The 15,370-nt window shown below is 45.9% G+C and overlaps 1 protein-coding gene across 1 annotated transcript; it reads right to left on the minus strand.

Moving 5' to 3' along the window:
- Nucleotides 1-3,946: 3,946 nt before the first annotated feature.
- Nucleotides 3,947-7,083, minus strand: LOC108176200 (uncharacterized). Its single transcript, XM_017340298.3, has 2 exons — nucleotides 6,720-7,083; nucleotides 3,947-5,891 (listed from the first exon to the last, which is right to left on the minus strand). Exons 1-2 carry the CDS (start codon nucleotides 7,081-7,083, stop codon nucleotides 5,089-5,091), a joined length of 1,167 nt encoding a protein of 388 aa, XP_017195787.3. The 3' UTR covers nucleotides 3,947-5,088.
- Between the last annotated feature and the right edge of the window lie 8,287 nt (nucleotides 7,084-15,370).

Genomic DNA, 15,370 nt, shown 5'->3' on the forward strand with positions numbered 1-15,370 from the left:
TGATTTTGGATTTCCTTTCTTCATTTAACAGAAATCAAGGTCTTTCAAAGAATATGATTTGGATTATTTCCCTAATTTGCTAGATGAGAAAACCCCAGGAAGAAAGAAATGGATTGCAAACAGTTGAATGCTTTTGCAGACAAAACAACACACAAAGGCTAAGAGCCACCCTAAAAGGAAAAAAAAAATTATGTGTATTTCACTATGCATCTGGGGCAAATTAATGTGGGAATCCCAGATAAATTCTGAGACATGAGATGAAAATGAAATCACTCAACATGGGATTATTCCATGACCAGGAGAAACTCTCATGGTTCTTAAGTGGAGGAAAAGATTGTGATAAGGATACAGGTAACACACAAGTGAAAAATCATGCAAGAAGCACCTTATAAAGCAATCTCATTAGAAACATGAAGGAAAAATAGACATTTGTTGATGACAGCAGAATAAAATATTAAATTTAAAATAACTGCTTGAGCCACTAAATCCCCAACTGTTAGATTTCCCAGTGTCAGAATCTCTTCTTACCACTGATGACCTGTTAGAAAGGATAAAGGATGGAATGACATATTGTATCCACTTGCAAACTCTCAGCAAAAGCCTGTTTGGCAGAGATCATATACAGCTTTATAGAGAAGAGGAGGGGGAGGAGGAGATGAAGAGAACAGAGCAATTAGAGGAAAACTGGAAGAATGACAAAGAAGAAAAAGACTAAATACAGATCACAAAATATATTTTTGCTTAGAATGGAATTTTCCACTTATCTCACCCAGAAAGCAACATAGATAATAAAGAGATACTTGAAAACACAAGTATACAATTTGTAATGTTTGAAACATATAAAATCATGTGCCCAACAATTGAAAGATACCTCTTCTGGTCAGAACATACGAGGGTGTATAAGCTGTCAACATGAAATCGACTGTTCATCATGACTGAATACTCAGGACACTTGAAACACAAAGGGCACCTGCGTTCTAACCTTGGGGAAGTTTTGTGTCAGTGCCTGTAGAAATGCATGATGTGTTTCTTGACCTGCAAGTCAATCTGCATGAAAGTCTTGAGTTAAGATTCAGAGAATAAGACCTATTTGGAGTTAGAACTGCTACCAATAGTCATTATTTATATAAACATACTTTTCAGATTTCCATAGAAAACTAGATGGCAGCCATTCAGCTTCACTAGGTGCAGTGCCTTTTGATCTACAGTACTTGAAGTCCCCCTAGTGATTCTGACATCTTCTAAATGTTCTGCATTTAAGATTCTCCTTCATTCAGCCTTTGAATTTGAATTAGTTTCCTGATCTGGGGTGGGAGCTGATGCCCAGTTTTGAAAAGGAGGAGGCTTAACAGTTATAAATGCCAAGCCTTGTACTCCACCATGCTCCACACTTATATATCCTGCCTCTGCTAGCCACATAGCCCTCAGATGAGTTATTCTTTCCCAAGACCTTGCACAAAGTCATGTTCATGATGATGCTGTTTGAGGAGTCATTTAATGATGTGCTAATATAAATAACCATTTTGGTCCATGATGGAACATGCGCAAAATTCAGCAAGACTGATTTGTATTTAGTTCATTTTGCTTTCCTTTTAAAATCAGTTTCTCTTCCTTGTGGTACATGTAATTTAGACAGAACATTCCAGAGCCTGTTCTGGCATTTGCTACAAATACAAAATCCAAGGACTTGGGAGAGCTGTCTGTTGACACAAATGAGAGTAACTAGTGTTCATCCCAATTTACTCATGTTAATCATCTAGTTTCCATTTAACAACATGCCATGACTTTATGACTTAACAACAGGAATTTATTTTTCAGAATTTCTGAGGCTGGTAAGACCAGGATCAATATACATGAGGTTGGTGTTTGCCCAAGACACATTTCCTGCTTCCAGTAAAGATAGTTTTCCTTTCCTCTTCTCACAGTCTTCACCTGTTAGAGAGATGTAACAAACTCTCTCTGTAGTCTCATATTGAAAATTGCAAGAAAGCAACTAGGTAAGCCATAAAAATTGCTAATACCTCCCAAAGACCTCATCAACTATGATCATGCTACAGAGCAGTATTTCAACCTCCCCATATTTGCACAAAACATTCAGTCTCTAGTAGTTCTAAGTTTGGAGTTGATAATAATCATGGTTGAAGACATTTACCAAAGATCTCTAAGGATCCATGTGCCCTTCGTGGCCAGGAAACGCAGTGGAAGATGGCCCAAGTCTTTGGTCCTTTGCAGCTATTTGGGAGACCTGAAGAAGCCCGTGGCTCCTGTCTCTGGATCAGCTCAGCTCCAGCTGTTGTGATCATTTGGAGAGTGAACCATGGGATGGAAGATACTTTCTCTTTCACTCTCTCTCTCTCTCCCTCTCTCTTTCTGACTTTATCACTCACATTCACTCTCTCAATCTTCCATTCAAACAAAATCTTTAAAAACAAAAATTATTGTAGCCAATTGAGCAGATGTGAGGTGATATCTCAGTGTGATTTTGACTAGTATTCCAAGTTTACTAATGTTTAGCGCCCTTGGTAAGGCCTTTGGCTCTTCTATTTGTGCAGGAATGTCTGTTCAATTCCTTTATGCAGTTTTGATGATATTTGTATTGTCCCTTCTGTTTTTTTTTTTAATTTGTATGTTGTAAACATGTATCTGGAAGGACAGGTAGCAATATTCTCCCATTTTCTCTCAGATGGTTGACTCTTGAAATCTCTCCCTCCAATTACATAACCAGTGGCTCAGGCACTGCAGTCTGATCACCCCTCCCTCTCCAACACTGTTGCTTTCTCTGGCTCTTGGCTGCTGGGATTTTCTGTTGTGTCCTTGAACATATTGCATGTCTGCAACTTCCACACTGATCCACAGCATTCTTCTTCCTTCCATAGAATTCTCACTGTGGTTTTCTCTCTTACTATCCCATGAGAATGTATTTCTTCCACTTTTACTTTTATATCTCCTACTAGATTATAACAGTATGTCCTTCTCATTCAGCCTTCTTGGTCTCTCTTCAGTAATCATCAGTATTATTCCTAGGTTAGATGGATAATGGTAGAAACAGAATCCTGATAGATTACCATAAATGGCAACACTAGCAAAGTGTCATGTTCTGTTATATTCAGAGGAGCTGCATCAGATTAAGTATGGCTGGAAGATGGAGGAATTGGGGATTTTTGGCTGGGACATAATTAAAAATGGTTAAAAATGCAGTGTTGTAGACTGTACATACCAGCATAGATAATTTGGAGTTACTGAGAATTGATACAGTGAGTGCTGACATGCCAGCTCACCTCTGCATTGTAGATTTTCTTAGTTTCCTTTACTGCTTGCTATGACATTAAGTTACAATGACTTATAGTGATTTCTACTTTTGATTTGAAGTGTATTGAGCCTGAGAAGATAGCCCAGGATAGTCCATTGGAGACAGTGTTCTCGATGTAGAATGAGTGTAAGTTCATGTGTGTGTTCCCTATACACACAGAGAACTCTGTACCTACTCACTCAAATGTCCACATATTTTTGTTTCTGGAAATTGCTTTGCAGTAACCTACATGATATTGGACTTCAATATAAATTATTAAAAGTCTCAAAAAGAAAAAATATTATCAACATTTATGATGTTGTTGCTAAAGTTCAATTTGACATAAATGTATGATCTCAGATTCCATATAAGTTTATGCAATTAGAATATATATTTCCCTGAAATAAGTTTAAAGTTCTAGAATTGAAGCATTCATCACAAACTATAAAAATGTCAAATGCAGCATTAAGAGTATAGAAGATGAGAAGGTTAAATATGAAAGAAACACGCAAAAATTATTGAACATATCTGGGTGCCAATTTTTTAAAATTCATCCATAACTGTTTCATAACACATATTTTCCATGGATTTCTGTAGGACCCCAAAAGCGGTGTCCTCTTGTGACGACCCCAGAAACACAGACTCCGGACCAAACGATGCAATAGAACAGGAGGTAATTTATTTCATTTGTACAAATGGGCCCCCTACTGCTGCAAGCAGCAAGCAAGTGAGAGGAGCCCCGAGCAGCTATCTTCTACAGCTTTTATAAGGCAAAACCACAGAATTAACATATTAAAGACTGGCATAAGTTCATTGGATAATTTTCAGTAGCGGGCCTTTTATGGCAGTCTGAAGTGCTAATGTCGGTGGAAAAGTACTAGGTCAAAGGGATACATTAGGGGAGGGGGTTTCTAGGAGACAGGAGTAGGTTGCTACATGCCTTGTAACTTTCTTAGTTAACCTTGAGCAAGAGGAAGGAAGGGGGGCTTATCTACAAGGCAGGTGTTCTGCGTATCTCCGGTCAGTAGCTGACTGCTTTCTCTGTGAACCGGTTTACTCCCCATTTTCCAAGGCCGTCTCTGGAACAGTTTGTCTCAAGAGCCCCATTTTTTTTTTTTATGGTGGCTCTTGGCTCCTTTCATTCCCCCATTTTTTTCTTTGAACTAATTTTAATCTTAAAATTGTGTGCCCGTTAATGAGGGGTTTCAATATGGTCACTGGTGGCCAGGGCTTGATACTGTTGTGTGAGGACTAATGCCTGTATGGTGGACAGCCTATCCTTAACAAACTGGAGTAGTCAGTTTATAATGCATGGCCCGAAGGTCAGGATTAGGAGCAGGATAATGAGGGGGCCTGCTATGGTGGAGAGCAAGGTTGTCAGCCAGGGCGACCTGTAGACTCTGGCCCCCCACACCGGTAAATCTGATCCCGCCTTCTACCATCCCTGAGGCACACATAAAATTCAAGCTGACGTAGTCGGCACCTTCGGTATCGGTGTCTGCACCCTAAAGGACCAGGCTTTCCACCTGGACCCGGTGGTTTCAGAGTGAGGCTGTCTTGATCGGGTAAATCCCAGGTATCTAGCCCCAGGACCATCTGGCATACGTCTGGGTGGAGAGATGGCCACCATGTCCCTGGGATGCAAATGTCGCTGGTGGACCAGGCCACGCTACCCGAAGGGGAGATCACTTCCCAGGTGAGCTTTCGTGGGGCATGAGCGTTTGAGAGGGACAAGCTGGATAGGGTGAGACTAGGATGAGTCATAAGTAGTACAAGCAACAGGCTAATGATTACAAACATTAGGCAGTCTTTGAAAGTCTTATCTTGAGGGGGTTTTGAGTGCGCTGGAGCGTCCATCTGGCTGAGTCGTCCGCGGGGCCTTCTCCTTCCGGCAGTGCCTTCTTGACGTGGGAAGCGTGAATCCAAGCGGCGATCCCGTCGACCTTCACTGCAGTGGGAGTTGTCAGTAGCACCGTGTAAGGTCCCTTCCAACGCGGCTCGAGGGTCCTGGACTGATGTCTACGGACGTACACTGAATCTCCGATCTGGAACGGGTGTGGCACTGCAGGGCACTTGGATTGATACACTGCCGCTAGAGGTTTCCACACGTATTTTTGAATCAGCTGCAGAGCTCTCAGCCGGGTCTGCAGGCAGGGGGAAGTGGCATAAGAGTCAATACTAGGCCCCAACAAGTCAGCTATTGGGGGAGGGCCCCCATACAATATTTTATACGGAGTTAACCCGAACGCGGATGGGGTGTTGCGAGCCCGGAACAGGGCCATAGGTAATAGCTCAACCCAGTCTCTAGCGCCAGTCTCCATCATTAATTTAGTTAAGGTCTCCTTAATTATTCTATTCATGCGCTCTACCTGTCCTGAGCTCTGGGGTCTATACGCACAATGCAATTTCCAATCAATCCCCAGTACTTTAGCCACCAACTGACTTACCTGGGAGACAAAGGCCGGCCCATTATCGGATCCCAGTACCTTAGGCAAGCCAAACCGCGGAAAGATTTTTTCCAAGATTTTTTTGACCACCACCTGCGCTGTTTCCTTCTTTACCGGAAAAGCCTCTGTCCAGCCGGAGAAAGTGTCTACAAATACTAGAAGGTACTTAATTTCACATTTACCGGGACGAATCTCGGTAAAGTCCACTTCCCAGTTCGTTCCCGGGCGAGCCCCTCGCATCCTTGCTCCCTCTGGTACTTTAATACACTTTGGATTTACTTTTGCACAAGGAACGCAAGACTCTATCACTTGTTTTACCAATGAGTCCAGTCCTATTATAAAATAGGTTAGTTATTCTCTGTCCAGTAGGGCCTTTAACTTTTTATGTCCCAAGTGGGTCCATCTATGGAGGTCTTTTATAAGGTCTTTGGCTTCCTTTTTTGGCAATACTGTTTTTCCCTGGATCTCCCAGGCCTTACTCTGGTCATTGTGCACGCCTCCCAGTCTCTGGATAGCCGTCATATCTTGCTCCGAATATGACCACCCAGGGTTATTTGTGGTTTCAGATGACTGCGTTACTAGAGTGACGCTATCCAGGGCCCTTGTTTTAGCTACCTCATCCGCCATTCTATTCCCCTTGGCCACTGCGTCATCTCCCTTTTGATGACCTGGGCAGTGGATGATGCTCACTTTCTTAGGAAGGTGGAGGGCTTGTAGGAGGTCTAGGATCTCCTGCTTATTTTTAATGTCCTTGCCCCCTGAGGTTAGCAATCCTCTCCTCCGATATATTTCCCCATGTATATGTGCAGTGGCAAAGGCATAACGGCTGTCTGTATAAATATTTACTCTCCGGTTCTCAGCGGCACGAAGTGCTTGAGTGAGGGCTATAAGTTCAGCCTTCTGTGCTGAAGTCCCTGGGGGCAGAGCAGAGGCCCATATGACAGTTTCCCCATCAACCACCGCCGCCCCTGCCTTTCTCTCACCTTGGTGCAAGAAGCTGCTCCCGTCCGTATACCAGGTGACTGCGTCTGACATGGGTAGATCGGTCAGGTCTTCTCGGGTCCCATGCACTTCGGCTAACACTTGGTGGCAGTCGTGGTCAACTTGTGATTCAGACCCCGGCTCAGGAAGCAGGGTGGCCGGGTTGAGCGAGGCAGCAGTCCCATACCGGATCCGTTCAGGGTTGAGCAGCATGGCCTGGTAGTGAGTGACCCTGGCGTTCGAGAGCCATCTATCTGGCGGTTGGCGGATGACGGCCTCGATGGCATGGGGTGCCACTATGGTGAGTGGTTGCCCCAAGGTCAATTTGTCCGAGTCTTTCACTAAGACGGCCATAGCCGCAATCATGCGGAGGCAAGAGGGCCACCCCGAGGCGACACTGTCCAGTTTCTTTGAAAAATACGCCACAGGTCTTTTTCAGGGCCCCAAATTCTGAGTTAAGACACCCTTTGCCACTCCCCCTTTTTCATCCACATAGAGGGTAAAGGGCTTAGCAGGGTCCGGGAGGCTTAATGCCGGGGCCTCCAAGAGGGCCCATTTTATTCTGTCAAAGGCTAATTGTTGTTCCCTTCCCCAGATAAACGGGGAATTTGTCCTGGTCAGGGGGTATAGGGATGCTGCCATCTCCGCAAAACCCGGTATCCAGAGGCGGCAGAAACCAGCGCTGCCCAAGAACTCCCTGAGGTGACGAGCACTTTTAGGCGGCGGGATGAGCGCTACAGCCTTTTTCCGTTCCTCAGTCAACCATCTCCGACCCCCCCCTCCAATACGTAGCCTAGGTAGGTCATGCGTTGGGTGCAAAGTTGGGCCTTTTTCGCGGAAGCCCTATATCCCAGCTCTCCCAATCTACAAAGTAGGGCCTCTGTACCTCTGGTGCAACCCTGCTCAGTCTCTGCAGCTAACAATAGGTCATCCACGTATTGTAGGAGAGTCAATTCTGGGTGGCTTACCCAGAAGTCTGCCAAGTCCTGGTGTAGGGCTTCATCAAACAGCGTAGGGGAGTTCTTAAACCCTTGGGGAAGCCTGGTCCACGTCAGTTGTCCTGAAAACCCAGTCTCCGGGTCTTTCCACTCGAAGGCAAAGAGAGGCTGACTCTGGGGACTCAGTCTTAGGCAAAAGAAGGCATCTTTCAAGTCAAGCACCGTATACCAAGTTCGGGTCGGGGCCAGGGTGCTCAACAAGTTGTATGGGTTAGGGACCGTGGGGTGAATGTCCTCAGCCCTGCGGTTTACTTCCCGTAGGTCTTGCACTGGCCTGTAATCATTAGAGCCAGGCTTTTTGACTGGTAACAAAGGGGTGTTCCAAGGTGACTGACAAGGTTTCAAAATGCCCAATTTTATCAGTCTCTGTATATGTGGTCGAATTCCACTCTTCGCCTCCGCAGCCATAGGATATTGGCGGATTGATACGGGAGTGGCCGTGGGCTTCAGGTTTACTATCACCGGGGGCTGTCTGATAGCCAGCCCTACTCCTCCCGTTTCCGCCCAAGACTGGGGAAATTTAGTAAGCCATTTAGATGTTACTTGGGACTGAACTGATAGAGGGTTTTCGTGAAGGCGGTACTCGTCTTCCAGCTGGAGGGTCAACACATGGAGGGGTTGGCCTGCAGGGCCGACTACTGTGGCTCCTTTGTCTTGGAAATGGATCTGGGCTCCAACCTTTGAGAGCAGATCCCTTTCCAGCAGGGGGTATGGGCAGTCCGGCACTAGTAGAAACGAATGCGTGACACGCCCTGTTGCCAGGTCGACTTTGTGTTCAGTAGTCCATTTGTACAATTTTCCTCCAGTGGCCCCCTGGACCCATGATGTCTTGGAACTAAGGGGGCCTCCGGCCGTTGTGAGGACCGAATGTTGGGCTCCCGTATCGACCAGGAAGGTGACTGGCCGGCCTCCCACTTTTAGAGTTACCCGGGGCTCAGGGGGAGGCGCCTGGCCCTGACCTACCTATTCGTCGTCTTCCAGTGCCAGGATGGGCGTCGCTCTCCGCTGGCTCCTTGGCTGCCCTTTGTTCGGGCACTCCTTAGCCCAGTGTCCTCTTTCTTTGCAGTATGCACACTGGTCTCGGTCCAGCCATGGCCTCCGTTTGTCTCCCAGGTCCCTATCTTGCTTACCTTTTGCCTGCTTTGATCCTGTAACTGTGGTGGCTAGAATTTTAACTAAATCTTTATTCCTTTTCTTATCTCTCTGCTCTTCCCTGCGTTCTTGCTCTCTGCGTAGACTTTCTTCTCTCTCTTCTTTTGTTTCTCTTATTGAAAATTCTTTCTGCCTCCTTAACTAGGTCCTGCAGCGTATACCCCTGCAACCCCTCTAGCCTCTGCAGCCTTGTGCGGATGTCCGGGGCCGATTGTCCAATGAAGGACATGATCACATCGGCCTGCCAGTCAGGGGCCTGTGGGTCAAAGGGAGTATACATTCTATATCCTTTTATTAGCCTTTCTAAAAATCCTGCCGGGGTTTCCTCACTACCCTGCACAATCGCACGTACCTTGGCCAAATTGGTGGGGCGCCTTCCTGCCCCTCGGAGCCCTGTCAGGAGAACCTGGCGGTAGAGACGGAGTCGTTCCCTACCCGCTGCCGTATTGAAATCCCAATTGGGTCGAGTCAGCGGGAACACCTCATCAATCTCATTAGGCAGCTGAGTGGGGCGGCCGTCCTCCCCCGGCACATTTCTACGGGCTTCTGTGAAGACCCGTTGCTGCTCTTCCGTGGTCAGAAGGGCCTGTAAAAGCTGCTGACAATCATCCCAAGTGGGTTGGTGGGTTAACAAAACCGACTCGATCAGTCCCGTGAGGGCCTGCGGGTCTTGCGAAAATGGGGGGTTATGGGTTTTCCAATTGTAAAGATCTGACGCGGAGAAAGGCCAATACTGAAGCTCCCCCCCCCCACCGAGCGTAATGGGAAAGCCTGGGATGCCGCCCAAAATTCCCCCCCCCCTTCTGCTCCCGGCGAAGACGCAGGCGGGTGCTTGGTGGCGAGGGGTCTCGTTGGGAAGTGGGTTCTGATTCCCCTGAGTCTTGGACTGTAGAATCCGGGGACGGGGCGGAGGGAGGCATCTCCCCCGGCACCGGACGGTTATATGGCGGTGGGGGGGGGTCCATGAAGAGGAGGTCCTCCTGTCCGTCCGAAAGGACCGGTGGACATGCAGATTTTAATGATTGGAGTTCTTTCAGAGGATAAAGACCTGAGGTTGGCGGGGGACCTTGTGCTGGGGTCTCTGCTGGAACTGGGGTCGAGGGAGTTAAGGGGGGGGAAGGGTGGAGCCCAGAACTCTCATCAACTCCCTCCTTAGCTTTCTGCTGGTGGTCTTTGATGGCTCCGGGTGTGATGAAAGGCTTAACCCACAGCGGGGGCTTCCGGGTCAAGTCTTCCCACACCATAATATAGGGTACTTGTCCTGGGCGTCCCCCGTCACCCTTGCGGCAGACTTGGTCTTTAATCTGCGAAATTAAATCGAGGTTAAAAGTTCCATCTTTTGGCCACCCAACACCGAGGGTGGGCCATTTGGAGGTGCAGAGCGTCACCCACTCCTTCTTGCGGATTTCCATCGACAAACTGCGGGCGATCTCCCGAACCTCCTTCCAGTGTCCTAGAGTCAGACTTAAAGGAGTTGTTAATTGTAGTCTTCAGGTAAAGCACACCACTGATGTGCTCTATCCGCTGCTGTAAATACAGATGTTAGCATCAGGGCCACACGGCCCAGGGAGCAATTGCAGAAAGGCATGTTGGTTACATGGAAAAACCCATCCCTTAGGAGCCCTTGTCCCATACCAGTACTGGATCAGGTCCATTCCATTGATTGGTGATAGGATCCCTCCATTTCACCACTGCTCTTTTTACAGCTGTTTTTAAGCAGTTAGAATTTAACAGAGACATCAAGAGAACATAATAGATTACTTTAACTCATTGTTTTAACAGAGGATCAGATTTTGATTTTATGTCAAAGAAAATAACCAAAGATTTCTTCTTCCCATAACATTTTGCGACTTTCTCACACCTTCTGTAACTTGCTCAAACCTTTTTCTTCTCCCCCCCCCTTTTTTTCATTCCAGTATAAACCAGCCATTAAGATATGCAGATAACAAAATCCATTCTCACCTCCCCAAAGCCTATAGTTCATCCCCCTTTTCCACCGGCACTGATAGCAAAACCTCAATAACTTGTGGAGGCTGTGCACTCCGTAACTTGCCATCCCAATTCTCACTCGATTCTGAGCAGAGAGCCCATTCCTTCACCAAAGAGGCGAACTGAAGGTCTTTTCAGCCAGGAACATCACAGGTTACACATGCAACTTCAGTTTTTCTTTTAAAGAAAGGCATTGCTTTGCATACTTGCAGATCCTGCCAACTATGCCAATTTGTGACAGTAAATTACTTTTTAGCTGTCTGCTGTGCACAGACTTAGTTACTTTTAATCTGCAAGAAATACGCTGCAAGCCTTGTAGTGCACACTAAAATTATTTACAGAAAAGATGGTAAAGGAGCATAGATTAACAGAATGTTGCAATAAACATGGCTCCATTGCTTTAATGATACTATAGCAAGATGGTCCACTGATCCCTGTAGGGAGGGCCTGAGGCTGGCCCCGCTTCCAGTTTCCTGAACTCTGTTTTTTTAATGAATTACCTTTTTTTATTAGTTTTGGAGTGACACTTATTGGCCCAATGCCTTTCCCTTTAGCACTGGAAGCAAATCCCAGGAAGAGCCTTATTTTGATTTTTGACTTCTGGACAATTTTTGTACATGTCCCTGTTGCCCACATTTATAGCACCCTCATTTATCAGGCATAGCCCTCCTTGATGATTTTTGTAATGACATACCAAGCAGAGCGTCAGGTCCTGAATGTCCTGTTATTAATTCATTTTGTTAATTTCTCATTAAAGGGACTGTCACAGAACACCTCAATCACAGTAGCCAATTGATCATGTAATCATTACGGGCATATTTAACATTTAGCTTGACTGCGTGTTCCCCCAGGATGAAACAGCAGCAACAGAGGCTTGCTCCGGCTCCCCCCTAAAGCCTCCAAGGACAAGGGTGGCTCATTGCCAAGATTTTAGGCAAGCAGTGCGTCCCATCTCGGGTCTTGGCCAGAGAGCCGAGACATGAAGCATGCCCACCTGTTTATCAGAAAACATTCCTTTATCCTCCTCCCCGGGAACTGGCCAGGCTCCCAAGGAGCAGGAGAAGGTCATTCGGCAGCAAAGTTTCTTGGTTACCAGAGCCAAATCTAGGTACAAGCCTCTCCAGCCCAAAAATTTGTCCTTACATTTGGCCCTAGAGTTGCATTGAGAGGTAGACATAATTAACACATTATAAGAATACAATACACATTTTTCATACAAGTATACATCTAGCAATCAAACACAACAATAAAAACAGATGGGGGAGACAGTAAGAGATAAAGGACAACAAAAACAGTGACACACAGAACATAAATCACAAGCCGCGCGGCAACAGACCGAGACAAAACCGAAACTATCAGAAGGGAGCGGCAGTCTAGCCAGGCTCTCCCCTGGAAGAAAGGAAATTCCCTCTTTCCCTCCTTCCCAGACCACCACCGGAGCGCTCTCCAGGATTGAACCAGGGGTCTCAGGACACGTCTGAAATCACAAGCCGCGCAGCAACAGACCGAGACAAAACCAAAACCAGAATTTCAGAAGGGAGCGGCCGTTTGGCCAGGCTCTCCCTTTGAAGAAGGGAAACACTCTCTTTCCCTCCTTCCCAGACCACCACTGGAGCGTCCTCCAGGGTTGGACCAGGGGCCTCACGACACTTCTGTCTTCCCCTTTGGTCCAGTCAGTACTGAGCCTGTACAGGCGCCCCAGGACGGATTCCACGTCGTCCTGGCAGACAAGGACAAACAGTACAAACCACAGTTACAATAATACACAAATAAGCAAACTTACCTCCGTCTGGCCGATGGAGTGTGGGAGTCTGGGGTCCCCCAAATCCCGGACGAGCCCCCAGATGTAGGACCCCAAAAGCGGTGTCCTCTTGTGACGACCCCAGAAACACAGACTCCGGACCAAACGATGCAATAGAACAGGAGGTAATTTATTTCATTTGTACAAATGGGCCCCCTACTGCTGCAAGCAGCAAGCAAGTGAGAGGAGCCCCGAGCAGCTATCTTCTACAGCTTTTATAAGGCAAAACCACAGAATTAACATATTAAAGACTGGCATAAGTTCATTGGATAATTTTCAGTAGCGGGCCTTTTATGGCAGTCTGAAGTGCTAATGTCAGTGGAAAAGTACTAGGTCAAAGGGATACATTAGGGGAGGGGGTTTCTAGGAGACAGGAGTAGGTTGCTACATGCCTTGTAACTTTCTTAGTTAACCTTGAGCAAGAGGAAGGAAGGGGGGCTTATCTACAAGGCAGGTGTTCTGCGTATCTCCGGTCAGTAGCTGACTGCTTTCTCTGTGAACCGGTTTACTCCCCATTTTCCAAGGCCGTCTCTGGAACAGTTTGTCTCAAGAGCCCCATTTTTTTTTTTATGGTGGCTCTTGGCTCCTTTCATTTCCTGAAGCCTCTTCATTGCATGGAGTTCATCCTCTCCATTCCCAATCTTTTTTTCAGTGAATGGAGTGCATTCAGACTGACTCTATTTTTAGTTCCTACACATTAGAGAGAACAGTGGATGCTTGCTCTCTGATTTAGATTTATTTTTCTTGTTTAAATGAATAGACAACAAGCTTCATCAATGTACCAGTAATAAATTTAACTCATCAGGAAATTATATTTTCATTTTTAGGCAAGTCACTGAATTCTGTTGTGTATTTTGCTCCTATACTGCATCTCACTTTGCATGTGCCCCTAATCAAAATCTCACTAATGGCATCAGAGCAGTGGCTAAGCAATGAAAAATGTGTTTTACTTAAAATATTAGGCACTGCATTTACAGTAATTTGAGTTTAGAAAACTTTTGAGTGGAAAAATAGAGTTCTCATATATGCCCTCTCTACCCCCCTTATTAGATTTACTCCATTGGCAATACCTCACACAGGTATACAAGCACAAATGATTAGTCAGTGTTGATCCTCATTATTGCCTATAGGACATGGTATCCATTTTGTTCACTCATGTGTTGTGCAGTCTGTGGTTTGGCAAAGGATTAATAGTACCTAGCTGCACTGATGGTGTCCTACATAAGCATCCTGAAAGTCACTTGCATTCAAGAAGTACAGGTGTCTGCAGGCATGATCCTGACCTTGGTGTTTGTGGTGGTGGGAATAAAGAGGTGACTTCCAGCTGGTATTCTCTGCCTAGAGTAAAAAGCTATAAATAAGTACTGAAATAGTGCCAGGTTCTCATGTGAGCACCAACCAAGGTTGTAGGTGCAAAAGCAGATCATTATGGGATTACCAGGGTTAACAGCAATGTGGACGATTTTTATGTTTTACAACTAAAGATGAAGTGATTAGAAATGCAGAATGGACATATCTGAATTCAGGCTGATTACTGGTTGCACAGTGATTGAAAACCACATGTCCTAGTGGGTATCTCTGTAAACAGGATTGGTTTGGGGTCTGTGTGCTATCAAAGTGATTTGTGGCTGCCCAGAACACTGGTTGAGGAAGGCTGCCCTGTAGCACTTTGAGTCATTGTAGTGTGTGACACTGGAGATTTCTGGTCTGAAAGCTTACTGAAAGCCTCACCTGATGCCTCCCTTCATGCTCTCTGATGCAATCCCAATACATAATTGCCAAAAGTTCATGGAGTGGTTTATTGACAAAGCCCTTGGACCAAACGTAACTAGCAGGAGTCTCTCCCTTGAGTCTTTGTATCCATGGACTTGGAGGAAATCCTGGCACCTGGGTGAAGAGGATGATTCACAAACATGTTTTTCTACTTGTGTTTTTCACCAGGACAGAAGATCTGAACTGCAGAGCCTCAGGGCAGAAAAGTATCAGATTCCCCCATGGATGAGTGGATAGCTGGTGGAAAGAGGTCAGATGGAGCAGTATTAAAGTGACTTGTTTCAAGCAATCACACACACACACACACACACACACACACACACACACACTATGTATCCACCTGCATGACCCTGCATGTTCCAGTGCTCTTGTCGCATAGGGTTTTTCACAGATGTTTATTTTGATTTTTCTGTTGCTCTTTCTGCAGCTGTATCTCCTTGTGACTTGTCAGGATGGTCCCGACTGCTATTCCCAGATGGAACAGAGTTTTTACAAGGATGGAGATATTGAGATCGCTGCTTTTTTGCACATTTACACATATGATGTTCCCAGAATCGAGAGAAGTTTCATCAAATATCGCAAATTCAGATGGTAAGTTCTCCTTGCCATAACCATTTTCCATTTATTTACATATTAGCTACTTGTTATTGGGTCTGCAAATGGATAGGCAAATATGTTCTGTATCCCTGCCCTGTCCATCTTCTGTCCCTCCTAAAAACTGCTGGTAATTGATTTGGGGCATGAGGAAGACATTTCTTTCTGCCTGGCACCGTGGATGGTTCATGGAAATGTTGTCTCATCAGAGGGGGAACCAGAGTTTGGTCGGTATCCTCCTATCCTTCCCTGTCCACCTTCATCAGCTCCGGGGCCTATTGTGCCTCAGTAGCAGATTCTTGCAGAACCCATGCACTGAAATGAATGAACTGAGTTACATGAGCTC

This window comes from Oryctolagus cuniculus (assembly GCF_964237555.1).
Source record: "Oryctolagus cuniculus chromosome 16 unlocalized genomic scaffold, mOryCun1.1 SUPER_16_unloc_1, whole genome shotgun sequence".
Lineage (NCBI taxonomy): Eukaryota > Metazoa > Chordata > Mammalia > Lagomorpha > Leporidae > Oryctolagus > Oryctolagus cuniculus.